The sequence below is a fragment of the Vulpes lagopus genome, chromosome 2 (genome assembly GCF_018345385.1).
Source record: "Vulpes lagopus strain Blue_001 chromosome 2, ASM1834538v1, whole genome shotgun sequence".
Lineage (NCBI taxonomy): Eukaryota > Metazoa > Chordata > Mammalia > Carnivora > Canidae > Vulpes > Vulpes lagopus.
This window is the reverse complement of record NC_054825.1, coordinates 40579320-40596752: the sequence shown is the minus strand read 5'-3', so window position 1 is coordinate 40596752 and position 17433 is coordinate 40579320. Positions and strand designations below refer to the sequence as shown.

At 44.0% G+C, this 17433-nt stretch overlaps 1 protein-coding gene and 1 pseudogene across 3 annotated transcripts in view; one reads left to right on the top strand and one right to left on the bottom strand.

The window, feature by feature from the left end:
* Window positions 1–17433, top strand: part of WDFY4 (WDFY family member 4) — a 288429-nt gene that overhangs the window by 115196 nt on the left and 155800 nt on the right. For all 3 annotated transcript variants that reach the window (XM_041743891.1, XM_041743892.1, XM_041743890.1), the window contains exons 29-34: window positions 4221–4426; window positions 5264–5433; window positions 7724–7849; window positions 12978–13142; window positions 15887–16090; window positions 16785–16899. In XM_041743891.1, the coding sequence (XP_041599825.1) occupies window positions 4221–4426; window positions 5264–5433; window positions 7724–7849; window positions 12978–13142; window positions 15887–16090; window positions 16785–16899 (986 nt within the window). The remainder of the gene's footprint in view (window positions 1–4220; window positions 4427–5263; window positions 5434–7723; window positions 7850–12977; window positions 13143–15886; window positions 16091–16784; window positions 16900–17433) is intronic.
* On the bottom strand, window positions 2052–2647 carry LOC121484520 (annotated as a pseudogene).

Sequence of the window (17433 nt, the reverse complement as noted above, 5' to 3'; positions counted from 1 at the left end):
GTATCCTTTGCTGTGCAAAAGCTTCTTATCTTGATGAAGTCCCAATAGTTCATTTTTGCTTTTGTTTCTTTTGCCTTCGTGGATGTATCTTGCAAGAAGTTACTGTGGCCGAGTTCAACAAGGGTGTTGCCTGTGTTCTCCTCTAGGATTTTGATGGACTCTTGTCTCACATTTAGATCTTTCATCCATTTTGAGTTTATCTTTGTGTATGGTGCAAGAGAGTGGTCTAGTTTCATTCTTCTGCATGTGGATGTCCAATTTTCCCAGCACCATTTATTGAAGAGACTGTCTTTTTTCCCAGTGGATAGTCTTTCCTGCTTTGTCGAATATTAGTTGACCATAAAGTTCAGGGTCCACTTCTGGGTTCTCTATTCTGTTCCATTGATCTATGTGTCTGTTTTTGTGCCAGTACCACACTGTCTTGATGACCACAGCTTTGTAGTACAACCTGAAATGTGGCATTGTGATGCCCCCAGCTATGGTTTTCTTTTTTAAAATTCCCCTGGCTATTCTGGGTCTTTTCTGATTCCACACAAATCTTAAAATAATTTGTTCTAACTCTCTGAAGAAAGTCCATGGTATTTTGATAGGGATTGCATTAAACGTGTAAATTGCCCTGGGTAACATTGACATTTTCACAATATTAATTCTGCCAATCCATGAGCATGGAATATTTTTCCATCTCTTTGTGTCCTCCTCAATTTCTTTCAGAAGTGCTCTGTAGTTTTTAAGGTAGAGATCCTTTACCTCTTTGGTTAGGTTTATTCCTAGGTATCTTATGCTTTTGGTGCAATTGTAAATGGGATTGACTCCTTAATTTCTCTTTCTTCAGTCTCATTGTTAGTGTATAGAAATGCCATTGATTTCTGGGCATTGATTTTGTATCCTGCCATGCTACCAAATTGCTGTATGAGTTCTAGCAATCTTGGGGTGGAGACTTTTGGGTTTTCTATGTAGAGTATCATGTCATCGGCGAAGAGGGAGCGTTTGACTTCTTCTTTGCCAATTTGAATGCCTTTAATGTCCTTTTGTTGTCTGATTGCTGAGGTGAGGACTTCCAGAACTATGTTGAACAGCAGTGGTGAGAGGGGACATCCCTGTCTTGTTCCTGATCTTAGGGGAAAGGCTCCCAGTGCTTCCCCATTGAGAATGATATTTGCTGTGGGCTTTTCGTAAATGGCCTTTAAGATGTCGAGGAAAGTTCCCTCTATCCCAACACTCTGAAGGGTTTTGATCAGGAATGGATGCTGTATTTTGTCAAATGCTTTCTCTGCATCTAATGAGAGTATCATATGGTTCCCTCTATCCCAACACTCTGAAGAGTTTTGATCAGGAGTGGGTGCTGTATTTTGTCAAATGCTTTCTCTGCACCTAATTAGAGGATCATATGGTTCTTGGTTTTTCTCTTGCTGATATGATGAATCACATTGATTGTTTTACGAGTGTTGAACCAGCCTTGTGTCCTGGGAATAAATCCTACTTGGTCATGGTAAGTAATTTTCTTAATGTAGTGTTGGATCCTATTGGCTAGTATCTTGTTGAGAATTTTTGCATCCATGTTCATCAGGGATATTGGTCTATAATTCTCCTTTTTGGTGGGGTCTTTGTCTGGTTTTGGAATTAAGGTGATAGAACGAATTTGGAAGTACTCCATCTCTTTCTATCTTTCCAAACAGCTTTAGTAGAATAGGTATGGTTTCTTCTTTAAATGTTTGATAGAATTCCCCAGGGAAGCCATCTGGCCCTGGACTTTTGTGTCTTGGGAGGTTTTTTTTTTTTTAATTCAGAATTTTAATTATGTACATAAATAGCAACATGAGAACCAGGAGTTCTAATGCTGGACATTATCTCTAGGTGAAAGGATTTCCGATTAGTCCACTGGTAGTATGGTATCACCCAAGATAACAAAGAAGCCTGGTATAGTGTTTCCTGAAGAAGAAAGCCAATTTACTACATTCAGTACTGACTTCTCTGCCATTTTTCTATAGAAAATGCATGGAGTTTCCAATGTTTACCTATAACTGATTAAAATGGGCAGAGCATGGAGCATTCTACTTATTTCCAGGTGAATTCTTTACATTTCCTGGCTTTTGAAAGTTCTCCTTCCACAAATCTTCTACAACTATGTATCCTTGTAAACCCCAGTCATATAATTTCTCCCCACTGACCTGGACAAATACGATGGCTTGTTGTGGATAATAAAGAGAGGCAGCTAGTCCCATGAACCCAGTGGATACACGAGCTTCTTTATTTTTGACCCTCTAGCCAAAAGAAGTCCAACAATGCCAGCAAAACCAATAACACCAAGTCTTGCAAAAAATCCAGGAGGTGCATTTTGAAGATATTCATAGCTGTCTAACCCCCATTGAGCCAAGCTCTGCATCTTGGGCTTTGTTTGTGAGTACATTTCCTGACACCAACTTGTATATGGCTTGCAATAATGTCGGAGATGTGAAATGCTTTCTTCAAGCTGGGTCCTTGGCTCCTCCACATATTTAGATTGACCCTTAGGAACCAAGTAGAGTGAAATCTCAATAACCTTCACAGAAGTTTTGTGAGGTGAGTCCCTTTTAGGTGATGCATAGACTTTAAAGGTGAGCAGACTCAGGCTGGCTGGCCCCAGAGACCTCCAAATTACTTTGAACATGTTGCTGGCAGAGGTGGCTCTGGCCTCTTGGGAGGGTTTCGATGACTGCTTCAATTTCCTCCCTGGTTATTGGCCTCTTCAGGTTTTCTATTTCTTCCTGTTCCAGTTTTGGTAGTTTGTGGCTTTCCAGAAATGTGTCCATTTCTTCTAGATTGCCTAATTTATTGGCGTAGAGCTGTTCATTATATGTTTTTAAAATCATTTGTATTTCCTTGGTATTGGTAGTGATCTCTCCTTTCTCATTCATGATTTTATTAATTTGAGTCTTTCTCTCTCCTTTTTAATAAGGCTGGCTAATGGTTTATCTATCTTATTAATTCTTTCAAAGAACCAACTCCTGGTTTTGTTGATCTGTTCCACAGTTCTTCTGGTCTCAGTTTCGTTGAGTTCTGCTTGAATCTTTATTAACTCTCTTCTTCTGCTGGGTGTGGGATCTATTTGCTGTTTTTTCTCTAGCTCCTTTATATGCAAGGTTAGCTTTTGTATTTGAGTTCTTTCCAGTTTTTGGATGGATGCTTGCATTGTGATGTATTTCCCCCTCAGGACTGCTTTTGCTGTATCCCAAAGATTTTGAATGGTTGTATCTTCATTCTCATTAATTTCCATGAATCTTTTTTTAATTCTTCCTTAATTTCCTGGTTGACCCTTTCATCTTTTAGCAGGATGGTCCTTAACCTCCACGTGTTTGAGGTCCTTCCAAACTTCTTGTTGTGATTTAGTTCTAATTTCAAGGCATTATGGTCTGAGAATATGCAGGGGACGATCCCAATCTTTTGGTATCGGTTCAGACCTGATTTGTGACCCAGTATGTGGTCTGTTCTGGAGAAAGTTCCATGTGCACTTGAGAAGAATGTGTATTCAGTTGAGTCCAAATTCATCATTTTAAAATTCATTTTTGAGGGGATCCCTGGGGGGCTCAGTGGTTTTGCGCCTGCCTTTGGCCCACGGCGTGATCCTGGGGTCCCGGGATCGAGTCCCGTGTCTGGCTCCCGGCATGGAGCCTGCTTCTCCCTCTGCCTGTGTCTCTGCCTTTCTCTCTCTCTCTATGTCTATCATAAATATATAAAAATAAGTATTTAAAAAAAATAAAATTAATTTTTGAAAGTGACAGTTAAACATAGAAAGACACATAAATATTGGACCATTCCACTTAGATTAATATTGACTTGTGTATTTGAAAAGGGAGTTAACTATTATGTGCTTTATGAGACTGTACTGATATAATTAGATGGGTGGCTAGTCAGACACCATAACTATAAATACTAGTGGAGTAAGGCTATCAAGGGGCCTGTACACTTGTCTATCTTTTGATAGTTCCTGATTGCTTTGAAAAGCTCTGGCCAACATACAATCAGCCATTAATAAAAATATTCAGCCATTTAACAGCAACTTTGCCAGCATTTTATTTTACCATTCCTTAAAAATATAACATGTACTTCACTAAGTAATATCCAGATTAACCTTAATTTGCTTATCCTAGGTGACGAGTGAAGCTGGACATTATTTGTATTTTCTGGATGTGTCATTTGCTCATGGACTGGGAGATAATTTATTGATTTATTGATCCCTGCAGGACAAAGGAAGAGATGTTTCTGAACCTGGGGCCTGACTGGTTCCTGCTCCTTGTGCAGGGCCACGTGCATCCCAGCACCACTGTGCTGGGTTTGAAATTGCTGCTGCACTTTTTGTCAAGCCCCTCCCTCCAAGGGCGATTTAAAGATGGTCTGTCTGCCGGATCCTGGGTGGAGCACAGCTCTGAGGGTGTGGACATTGTGATAGGTGAGTGTGCAGCCTTCTCCAGGAAGTGGTGGGCCACCTCCTTCTGGGCTTCGAGTGAGGACCTGCAAAGCTCCTTCCTGCTTGGGGCCTTCATAGCTCTAGCAATAGGATCACCTTGACCCCTGACCTGGATTAGCCCCAGTCCCCTCCTACTTCCTGGTTAGGATCCCCTTTGTCCTTTGTCCTGCTTTACAGACACTGGGGGCTTCCTTCCATTCCTCAAAAGCTCCTTAGCTCTTTTCCTCTTCCTGAGAAGTTCCCCCAACCCACTATACCAGTAAGGCTCTCCTGGCTGGTGTGGGTTCACCCCTCAGTGCTCAGTTCAAATGCCACTTCCTCCAGGAGAGGAGGGTACCACCTGAATTAGGGTGCCTCTGTTAGACTCTCTTTGCCCCTATTACTTTTCTTGTCACAATTCGCAAGCATATATTTATTTGAGTATTTAATTCCTTAATGTCTCTCCTTCCCCCTACATTCTAAGTACTTCCCCCTACATTCTAAGTACTTGGTGAGGGTCTGGGGCTCCATATATTTTGTTGAAATACTATGTCCCTATTGCTTAGTATAAAGCCCTATTGCATCTAAAGTAGTAGGCACTAAATAAGTATCTGTTTTTGAATAAATGAATGGATGAATGAATATGTCAGGAATAAGAAAAGGAACTCTTTATTGAATACTTTCTTATGCTCATGTATGTATGATGTATATTTTTATCCAGTGTTTCTATGGGATGAGTAGGTGGCAGGGAATTTCTTTGTGTGTCCAATCCCCACCTTGACCAGAAGAAATAGCAATTGTTCTCAATTGGATTTTGTGCCCCTGCCACTTGATCAATAGATAACCTGAAGAGCCATCCCCCCATGCCTGACCAGAGCCCCTGCCTGCTTCCTGGATTCCGTGTCTTGAAGGACTTTCTGAGCCACCATGTGCATATTCCAGAAGTCTACCTCATTGTGTCCACCTTCTTCCTGCAGACGCCTCTTACGGAACTGATGGATGGGCCGAAAGTAGGTGCCCCTGGGATGGAGTGACATACCTGGTTTTCTGATCCCATGTGACCAAGGTGTTCCCTAAGATTCTCCACCCCTACCTCCATCCACTTCTTCCAACTCGTGTCGTTTGCTGACCCACTTGTGGTGCCATCCCCTTAGCTAGCTCTTCAGATTCCCTGAGCTCCTGGGCCACTGCCTTCCATCCTCCCTGTCAGCTGGTCTGTGTTTTTACCAGCTCCACTTTAAGTCTTTCTCCTTCTGGGCATAGCTAGAGAACTCACATGATGATGGGGGTGTCATGGGGAGGCGAATTGCTGCCACTATACAATTAAAGCCTCAGTTTATACCTTCTGAAAAGGCATGTCTCTTTATCTTAGCCATGGTCCTTGATTCCCCTGTGTTTTAGTGTAAACACATATGCTTTCAAGTCTTCTGCCTCAAAGCTGCCCTTTTCTCAGATGACTTAGCTCACAGTGGGAGTGAAGGACCCCAGAGGAGGGCATTGCCATGGCACCCCACTCTTCACCACCTATTTATGCCGTGGCCCTCTTCATCTATTGTCGCTGGCAAAGAGTAGCTCTCCAGGCTGATCTGGATTCCTTCCCCTCCTTTCCTGAGTGACCTTACCAGTGATTGGTCCTTCTTTCTCCTATATTTCCAGCATCTCCTATTCTATGGACTTATTCCTCACAGACCATAAGTACAGTGAACTGTGTCCCACCTAAAGCCAGAAGCTGCCCCTTGACTCACATTCTTGACTAACTGCTGTATTATTTATCATCCTTTTGTCCTTCCTTAGCCAAATTTCTCCAAAGAGGGGCCTACACTTACTATGTATAGCTTCTCACCATATACCCAATCCCTCATTCATTTGCACCACATCCAAGGCTTCATGAGCTCCCCTGTGGGATCGGGTTCAGACTCCATAGCTGGCATCAAGACCCTTTGTGATTGGGTGCCTACCTTGTCTCTTCAGTCCAGCTTCCTTGCTTGCTTGCTCTTTGTGCCGTGGATCTCCTGAGTCACCTCTCTAATAACACCAGCTACTTCATGCTCGCCTCCTCTGTGCCTTTAATGAGCTTTCCTGTCACTTGCCTGGAGATGTGTCCTCTCTCAGTACTCAGCTCAGATTCCACCTCCTGCTTAGATCTCTAGACAGGAAGAATCATTCCCTCCTGTGTGCCTTAGCACACCTCCCTCTTATATGCCATCATCACAGTTACATAATTTCCTGTCTCCTTAGCTACTGAGGTCCTCAAGAACAGACCCTACTTCTTACTCACCTTCATGGGTGCCCCAAAAATAGTAGATTCAGAAATTGTTCCTCAGTCTCAGTTGTGTTGAATTAAACTTCACTGAATTGAAATTGGGGGAGGGGCATGGCTCTTTAAATAGAAGGCTAGAAAATCTACCTCTTGCACATCCTTATATTTGATCTATCTAGATCTTTATATATGCTAATAGTATTATAGATCACACTTCAAAATAAAGTTCTTAATATGCTCTGCTAAGTTCACTGAAATCCTGTATTTCTATTTCTCCAAGAATATATTGTAGGGAACAAACATCTGCTGAATGTCAGGACTCATGAGAGATGTTTTACATATTTTATTTTGCTTGATATTTATAACCATCCCATGGGGTGGAGAATGTGATTTTCATTCTACAGAGAAGGAAACTGAGTTGCCAAGAGGCTGAATAACTTGCATAAACCCTGCTTTTAAAGTAGTAAAGTCAGGGATCCCTGGGTGGTTCAGTGATTTAGCGCCTGCCTTTGGCCCAGGGCGTGATCCTGGAGTCCCGGGATTGAGTCCCGCGTCAGGGTCCTTGCATGGAGCCTGCTTCTCCTTCTGCCTGTATCTCTGCTTCTCTGTGGTGTGTGTCTCTCATGAATAAATAAATAAAATCTTAAAAAAAAAAAGTGGCAAAGTCAGATCTCCCGACTGGTCAACCCCCATGGTCCCTCTGCTATACTTGGCACTTTCCCCAAAGGCTTTGAATTCCTCATATGTAATCTCATTTACAAAAATTCATTAAAGTTGATTGTGATCTCAAACCAAATGAAAGAGCTAAACTCAATACAAATTGCTGGTGGGTCTGCAGCATCTTCTTGGAGGCATGTATTTCCCCTAGGCACTGCAGAGTGACTGAAGTTCACCACACAGGCCAGCCACCAAGGCTGCTACTGTACTGTTTTGCCTTTCCAAACACTCAGGCCCCCAGGAAACATGATGGGCTGGCTGGAAAGCTGGTCCCCTTGGTGTGCTGCTGGACATCTCTCTACATCCCTTATCCCCTCTTTCAGGATAGGTTGGATGCCATGCTTCGGTGGCTCTTGCAGAAGCATCACAGTGAAGAAGTCCTCCGGGCTGGGCTGTGCACCGAAGGTGCCCTTCTGCTCCTGGAAATGCTGAAAGCCACCATGAACCAGGTGAGATCCATTCCCTGCATCTCATGAGGAGGTTCTAATGGGAAGACAAGTTTGGAAGAGTCACATTGACTTTTTCCAGCAGCTTCCCTCACTGATAATTAGCAAGTGTTATTCAGAACGCTTGGTAGAAGAGGCAAGGTGGGTTCCTCATGATCACTTGGGTGCTCAGTGGAAAACCTAACCTAAACGTCTCCAGTGGAGTTTATGCACTCTTGCCAGAAGACATTTGTTTTTCATTTGTTTAAATATTTGATTTTCTTCACTGGGTTATTTAATGCCTTCCAGTAAAGGGAACATTTCTGTTTTAGGTCAGGAGCTTCAGGGGACTTGTAGAGGGTGGAAAGGGGCCTCTTCCTTCAAGGAACTCACATCCACCAGGACAGGTGGGGCTCCAGTGTGACTGAGCTGTGAGGTAGAAACCTGTTAGAGAAGACAGGTGCTCACCAACTACATACATGACATGGAGAGCCATTAATTCAGGCCTTCAGGGTCCATTAGAGATAGGTTAAAAAGTTATTTTCAACATGGAGGCAAGTGTGAGGGGGGGTAAAGGCCATGTGGCCTGTGAATGGGAGTAATCATGAGCCAGATGAACAAGAACTTGCATGGGAGGCTGAAGACTTCTGACTCTGGTCAGTAGACCCCAAGGGTGACTGGAGGCTTGTCCTGTGTGGGGAAACCTTATTGCTTCTATAAAATGATGCATGTTTACCTTTACAATTTAAACAAAAGAGAAAGATAGAAAGTAAAAATCACCTGAAACACTCCCAGGCAGAGATAACCACCATGAACTTTAGTGAAATGTTCTTCCAGACACCTAAGATTATACCATATTTGCACAGAGGGTTAGGCCACATAAATTCCTCTTGTGTTTTTTTTCCCTCAATATGTTGTTGGGAATAATCTATATTTGTACATGGAAATTTAGGCTGTTTTTCAGAATGTTCATTGTTATAAAAAGTCTATAATGAACTTTCTTGAGCAGATATCCTTTTCCTGTAGTTTGATATTCTCATTAGTGTGAATTCTGGGATGTAGGTTGTTAGGTCAAAGTGTCCTTGATATATTTTATTTTGATGCACTTCTCAGGAAGGTTGCATCAAACATTATACATACACTCTCTTCTATCTAATGTACATCCCGCCATTCCGTATGTGAGTGCCCATCCCAGTCCTCATAGCCCCAACAACATTGCCCAACTGCTGATTTCATGGTCGAGTTCACTTATATTTATCATTACTGAAGTTGATAGCATTTTTCATATGCTTATTAGCCATCCCTATTTATTTTTCTGTGGATTTATTTGTATCTTTTGCCAGTTTTTCTCTGTGCATATCTGTGTGTGTTATGAGATTATGCTAAGAAAGTATAGATAATACTTTTTGCTCTTTTTAAAAACAAGAATGTATATAATTTTTATTAATACTCTTTTAGCATGTTATTAATTAGGTGATCATATGCTTTTTTCTTCTAGCCACTTACCTACAACAAATTGCATCAATAGATTTGATTGTTCTTATTACTTTAGTGCACCTCCTTCTTCTGTTTGTAAATATCTTATTTATGATTTTGAGTGCATATTTATAAATGATAGTGGGCTGCAGTTTTCTTTTTGTTATGTTTTTCAGGTTTTGATATCAGTATTATGCTAACTTCACTGAAAAAAAAACATGTTTTTCTTTCTTTTTATTCAAGAAGTGGTTAAATCCATAATTCTTATATTATTTAAATTGTTCCTATGAAACTCTTAGGCCTTAGCTTTTTTAATTATTGCTTTGTTTAGGCTCTTAAATGTCTCTTTGACCTTGTTTAGGTAATAGATATTTTATTCAGTTTGTACAAATGGTCTCTTTTAATTTATTTAATTTTCTGTATGATTATTTCCCCCTTCTTATTCAGTATTTGTAGACTCATGCTGTATTTATCCCACACCCTCCCATTACCTAAGGAGCTGAGGACTTATAGATTGATTTAAAGAACCAACTTTGGATATATTCTCTTAATTTTTTTTCTAATTCTAAGATCTTGGTATTTGGCATCTTCAATTTTTTTTTCTGGAGCTAATGTGATGCAGTTTTAAAGACCTCTTGACTCATATATATTTTTTAATGTCCCTATGGTTAAACTTTTTGGTTTTTTATAGCTATCATTTTCATTTTGTTTTGTCCTAGTCAGAGCATGTGATCTGTATACTCTCCATCTTTGGAATACTTACTCATGTTTCCATTATAGAACAAATGTTCAATTAATTTTTGTGTTGGGTGCCTGAAAAAAATGCATATTTTCTGTTTGCAGCATAAAAAGCTTGTTACCTTTCTAATGGTTAATGTTACTTTTTTCTATTTGATGTTTTTAATGTTATTTTTAAAAGATTTTATTTATTTACTCATGATAGACAAAAGAGAAGCAGAGACCTAGGCAGAGAGAGAAGCAGGCTCCATGCAGGAAGCCTGATGCAGGATTCGATCCCAGGGCTCTGGGATCACACCCTGAGCTGAAGGCCAGATGCTCAACTGCTGAGCCACCCAGGAGTCCCAATGTTATTGTTAAAAGCAAACAAAATGAATAACATGAAAGCATGTAAAATAAACAAAATACATAGTATGCTGAGAGGAGTTAAAAAAAAAAAAAACCCAAACATTTACATTATAAAGTCAAACATAAAATGGTTATCTGATATATTACAGGCGTGCCTCTTAAACTGGGTCAAAAGCCAAGACCCAATCTTCTGAGATCTAACAAACATGTAACAAAAATCAGAGTCACTCCAAGATTGTTCTGTTTTAATGAACACATCTGTCTAAAAGCATCATTCACCAAATATAGTAGACAAACATTGCAGTGTAGAAGGCAAAGATTGGAAAGATGAGAGAAAAAGGCCAGGGACTGTACTGTAGGAAATAACTCTAACTAATGTTTCTCAGTTTATTTTATTTTATTTGTTTTAATTTTTGCTTTGAACTTTACTTGACATCTTTCCCTTACCCAGTGGTAACTGTAAATTGGTTTGCATGTTTTTGAACTTGTTGTGATGTGAACTTGAGTACATACCATATGTACTCTCTTGCATCTGGCTTCTTTTACTCATTGTTATGTTTGTGGGATTTGCCCCTGTTGTTGTGTATGTCAGTAGTTCATGCTTTTTTATTGTTGAGTAGTATTTTTTTGTGACTATCCATCCATTCTGGGTTGTTTCCAATAGGTAATATGTACGCTATGTACACATCTTCTGTGGATGCATATAGTCATTTCTGTTGGAAATATATCCAGAATGAAAGTGGGCATCATAAGCTGTACATATGACTTGCTTTAGTAGATATTGTCAAACAGTTCGCCAGAGTAGACGTGCCAAGCACATGCACCAGCTCTTCTTCTGCCAGGGTTCTAGTTGCTCCACACCCTGGCCAATGTGTTGCATTGTTAGTCTTTTAGATGTTAGTCACTCTGACGTGTGCAACTATCCTTTGGAACATACAGCTTTATATCCACTGTGCAGGTGTAGAAACTGAAGCTTATGGAGGTTAACTCAGTTGCACAAGGTCACAGAGGGAGGGCATGGTGGAGGCATGTGGGTTCAGCATTAGCCTTACAGTGCAGGTTACTAGCATGTCTGAGAACATACAGGGGTCCCTGTTGCTCAGTACATCAAGTCCAAATTCCTCTTTCAAAGTCCGAGTCTTATATCTGACCTTACCTTTCAGCTCCTTCTCTACTGACCCTGTGCTAGTCACTATGAAATAAGCCTGAAGTGCTAAAATGTCTCCTATTCTTACAACAATCTTCTGAAGTGGGTCATGTCGGGATCCTTGTTTTACAAGTGGGCTGAAGCCACACCATCAGTAAGTGGCAGAGACAGCATTCAAACCAGGCAGACTGAGTCCAGAAAACGCTCTCTGAACTCTGAACTCTGGTATTCTCCTGTAAATCTAATGTTTGCCCTGACAACCTGTTGGAGAAGCCAGAAGCAAGTGACTTCAGAAACAGTGGTTCTGCTACCTGTTCAGCCCAAACCAAATCCTCACCATATCCTGTGAATGAGATTTGAAACTGCTCTCCAAAGGTCTCACGCACACTACCTTTCCTTCTGCAGTTAGGTTTGTTGGTTCCAAGTACTTGATAGCTACTTGGTAAACAGGGACATTGTAACTCCTGCACACAGGGATAAGACTTGAGGTGAGCTGGTGGAGAAATGAGGAAGCCACAGATGGGGAATCCTGGGACTGAGGAACCCAACATCCACCTATAACATCTGTAGGAGTAGGCCGAGGCCCATTCAGTCTAACTGTTGGCATGGCCCTTATTGTTGGATGACCCTGATATTAATTGCCAGGCAGTCCATTCAGGGCATAGCAGGACCTAAGGCAACTGCTGGACCTGTGAAAACTAGAGTCAGTCTCCACACAGAATGGCTGGGCATGGCTGCCCAGGGGAGCTGGGCTTCTTTGGGGCACTAGTGTGCAGCCAGGATGGAGACTCAGCCGTGTGGCCAAGGCCAGGTTATGGTGTGGGGGCAAACAGGTGCCCAGGTCCCCTCAGGATACTGGATATCAGCTCAGTGTAACATGATCCAATCCAGACCCCTGGCTGGTGGGGCAGGGGCTCCTCAAGATCTGCCAACCTCAGACAAGGTTTGTACAGATATTAACCAGGGGAGAATCCACACCTGGGAGTATTAGCATTGGGCTGGGGAAGGCTGGAGTCTGACTGGTGAGTCCCTTGAGCACAGAGGCTGTGTCTAATCACATAGAGGCAGAATAAGAAGATAGCCAGACTTTGTAGCAAGATTGCCTGGGTTCAGTTCCTGGCTTTGTCCATTATCCATTGGGTAACCTTTGGTAAGCTACTCACCCTCTCTGTGCCTCTGTCTTCCCATCTATAAAACAGGGGTAAATGTAGAGAGTTGTGAGAGGAGAAGAGGAATGTGTGTGAAGACCTTGGGACAATGCCTGCACATATTAAACCCTCTCCCAACTGATGATTGGTATCCTGGGCTAATCCCCAGACTTAAATGTCTATAATTAGGTGTCTTGTTGACAGTCTCAGAAATCCTTGGATTTCAGATCCTCTGGCTCCTCTGCAGCCCCTAGTCGTGCTCCCATGCACTGCCTTTCATGAAGTGTGCCTTCAGCCCTCAGCAGGCTCTGGAGATGACGCCTGGGAACAGACTTTCCCTGCCAGTGTGCTGCAGTTCCTTGGCCTTGTACACAGCACCTACCCTCAGGACCCTGCATGGCGGGCCCCGGAGTTCCTCCAGATGTTGGCTGCAGTCACCTTCCCTCTGGGAACCCATAAGGTAGGACATGTCACTGCCCTGCCCAGTAAGAGCAGGGATAAGCAGCATCATGCTTCAAGGGCAAAGAGAGAAATTTTTCCCTACCTTCACCCCAAATTAAAATGCATTTTAAGGCAACTTGGCTGAAACGTTAGGTAAAAAAACTTGGGTAATTTTCCATTTTTTGGCTGAGATGGCAGCTTGAGGTTGCTTTCAGCTCTGAGATTCAGTAATTTCTTGAGTTGTCAGGAATCTCAGTAATGAGGAACTTGACAGACCAAGTCCAGTTCCATATGGAATACTCACACACTGCTAATGTGAAGCAACAAATTCCATCCCAGGAAGCCGGTGGGCCATGTACCAGATGGGAGACAGGGAACAGGAAGTATCCTGTCTTCTCATCTCAGGACCCTCATCCTGTTTGCAGGCCTTGACTTGGGACTTTTTGTGGTCTGAGGGTTTGCTGAGGGCCAGCTTAGAGCCAGACAAGCTGAGGCTGGGAGGGCAGAGGACCAACTGGATCCTGAGGATGCAGCATGCGTGGGCCAAAGGAAGAGTGGCCCAGCAGGCTCAGGGGACTGGAAGTGTTTGGCAGCTGACAGGAACAAGTGAGGATGGTGTGAAGGGCACGTGCAGGAGAAGCAGGGCAGACATCCCCTCATCACGCCTAACATGGTACAGTAGGAAACATTCCCCAACAGGGAGGGTATACTAGTGACACCTATTTGCAAATTCATAACTATGGCTACAGGAACATGTTAGAAGGCACGCAGTGTTAAGTGGAACATTTAGAAGCTGTGCCAAGCACAGTGTTGGCATATAGTATTTGCTCCATAATTATTTGCTAAACAGCCAAATGGATAAAACCAGGCTGTTCTTTCAGCTAATCTTTTCTAGAAGTGTGTTCATGTTCACAGCTGCTGCCTGCTGAATACCTACAGCAGTCCTGAGTTTGATGCTTTACCTAACTTTAGTAGCACCCTAAGCAGGTGGTTTCTGTAGGGGGGAAGTGAGATCCAGAGGGGCCAAGAGGGGCTGAGCAGTTTCTGTTGCATTTAGTGGGGGCTATGTGGCCCATCTTACAAAATGTTTGAGAGAATGAAAGAGGCCACAGTTTACATGAGTCATGAGTGACAGAGTCAGGATTGAAACCTTGCTCTCTGACCCGAAAGCCCACATCCTTTCCATCAGTCAGTTTAAAATAAAATTAAATGGTCAAATAAAATTTGAGTAATTAGTTTCAATGAAAAAAACTAAATATAAAGACTAGAAGATTTACAAAAAGATAAAGTGGTTTGGTGAGTTAATACCAACTAAAGGAAAATACTGGAAAAGTGGGCATTAAAAAAAAAGATATAGTAAAGAGCAAAGGAATTCACTGTGGGCAGTGCTGCTGGAGGGGTGGTGGATGGGACAGAGGCCATCTGCCCCTGTGGCCAGGCAGAGAGGAAGGACTATCCCTCAGGCTGCCCCCCACCACCTCCCAAACTGGGGCCTCTGGAGGGAGCCAGGACCCTGAAGTCTGTGGCCTGACATTCTTCATCCAGATCCCCACCTTAGCTCTGACACCCGCAGGCCAGGCTCACCATCTGCTGAGCTGAGGTTCCAGGCGGCTGCCTGCCAGCAGCCCACACTCTGATCCAGAGCTCTTCCTCCTCACACTCAACAGTTCCTGCCTGGGGGCAGGTCAGGCCCAAGGTCACCTCCCCAGTGACCGCAGATGAGCCAGATCCTGTCTTGGGACTCCTGGCTCCAGTTTCAAAGTGCTTATCCCCACACCTCCTAGCCTTGTCCCAGCTCTGAGTCTGCTTCAAAGGCCTTTGTTGCACAGAAAACGTGATAGGCCCTTGTCGTGCAGAAGACTGGTGGCCAAAAGGCTTCGATTTGCTAAAATATATATGGCATCTTTCCAGGCAAAGCCGCATGGAGCTAATTAATACAGTCACCACCTCCCTAGGTGCCCTTAAATTCATTTTATGGCTTAATTAAGAACAGCTGCATTAATTTTATGAATGAGCAAAGGGAGGTGCCAACAGATGAATACGCATGGAAAGTTCATGGGCCGGGAGTCAGGAGCCCCTGGCTGAGTGTCCTTGGGTGTGTCATTCAGTCTCCCAGCATCCCCATGTCCTCCTGGATGGATCTGGGCTGACAACTCCAGCCTCACTGATCTAATATTTTTATAAACATAGAAATGGGAAAGTGAAGGCCAAGGGGCTTCAGGGGTTTGAATGCCACAATTTGAGGAAGTCCTACTTGTCCCCCCAGAGGGTCCTGTCTGTCTATAACTGTGGAGCTTGGCAGGCAGTAAAGGTAAGGGCTTCACCAGAAGGTGAGAACAGGCTCTCTTGACCACAGCCCATGGTACCAGGCATTGCCATATGCACTGTTCTCTCATTGTGGCCTCATGTGTCTTTGTGAGGCCTTTTCATGGTTGTCATTTGACCCATGGTGAGCTGTGGCTCCAAGGAGGGACATGGCTTGCCCAGCACACACCCTGGGCTTCATCACTGAGCCCTGCAGTCCTCTCTTGCTGTATGCTCAGCTTCTTTCCATGATTCCTGCCTATCTCATATTCAGAGACCACAGCAGGCTGCCTGATGAGCAATGGGACTCTGGGCAAGTTGCCTTCCTCCTCGGAGCCTCGATTTTGTTACACGTTAGTGGGTTTGATAAGAATCCCACCTGTGCATGCCTCACAGGTGGATGCGAATGTGCTCTGAGGCAGGGCAGCCCCCTCATGCTTGGGTTCTCTTATCTTTAAGGAGCCCATGACTCAGCCCACCCAGAATGCCAGCAGTCCTGGGGCTGAGGCTGACCGTGACAGCATTGCAGAGCATTTACAGGCTCCTGCCAAGTCACATCCCACCCAGAAGCAGCTGAGGGAGTTCATGCAGCTACTCTTGAGGGAGTTCTTGCTGGAGGCTTCCAACCCCAAGCAGTGGCTGCCACTGGAAGTGCTTCTGGAGGTGAGTTACAAAGAGTGTTTTGGGAGTGCTGTAGGAGCAGGCCTGGGGGGACATGGGCACCACAAAGGCAGAGGATGCCCAGAAAGACCTGAGAGCTCATCCTTTTTTGAGAGCTCATCTAGGCCTTCAGATGAGAACATCTCCTGGGACTGCAGGGATGTGGTGGGAACTGAAGACCTTTGCACAGCAGGGAGACCACCAAGCAGCATGGAGATAGATGGCTGAGGGCAGGTCTTGGCCAGGTCCCTAGAAGCAGAGCCTAAAGCAGGGATTTTTCGTAAAGTCATTTGGGGGCTGTGCTCTCAGGGGAAGCAGAGAAAGGATACACAGGGGGACGGGGGAAGAGCGAGCTAAGAAGGTCTCTGCTGTAGTCTGGTCCCAAGGGGAACACTGGTGTGCTAGTTGCATCCCAGAGTTGGCCCCACCTTAAGTTCTTGCCCAGTAGTCATTGCCTGTGGGTCCTCCACAACTTGCCTCCTCCACCTAGGAAGTGAACATCACCTCTTAGGTGAGGGAATCTCATCAACAGAGGGCGATGCCCTGGAGAAGAGGCAGTTGTGAGCTGTGGGCAGCCTACATTTCCAGCAGCTGTGGTATTAGCATATGGGCCAATCAGGTGGGCACTAAGTGGACATGATGGCTGTGTGGCCTTGTGGCCATGTGGCCACTCTCTTAGTCCTTAGTATGCTTCTAGGCTTTTCCAGACAGTGCCACCAGCCAACAGAAGCGAGATTTCCAGTCTGAGATCCTGCTTTCCACCATGGAGATATTTCACACGATGAGTGGAGGCAACGTGCCCTTGCTCAGAGGTAAGTGGAGGTGACTTTCTCCTCCTTTATGACACAGAGCTTCTGACAGCCTAACATGAAAGCCAGTGTGCCCACCAGCCCCTGGCCCAGCCCCTGGGTCACAGTGCCACAGGGCCCCTTGAGAGCCACGGGAAGCTGCACTCTACCTGCACATCAGTCCCTCCAGGAATCTGCAAGGAGAGCTCACCAACCCTGCCCAGAGGCCCCAGGGGAGGCACACTTGCCACTTTTCATGACATCGTTGGGCTACTCAGAGCCTCTGAGCTAAAATCAGTTCTCCTCTGGCTTCAGTAGGAGTGGCTTCTTCCCATGAGGGAAGTCAAGTTGTCACCTGGAATTTAACATTCTTCTGCTCAGCATCTGCACCCAAGACTGGGCACAGCAAGTATTTCTTAAATGGAAAATGGATGAACCTGGATGATGATGTTGCCACTACCTGTAAGAGGTTCAGATCGAAGCTGCCTTCAGAATGCTTAGTTCTAGGGCAGCTGTACCTTCCCAATAAGATTAAACAAAAGTCCTCCTTGTAGTTTC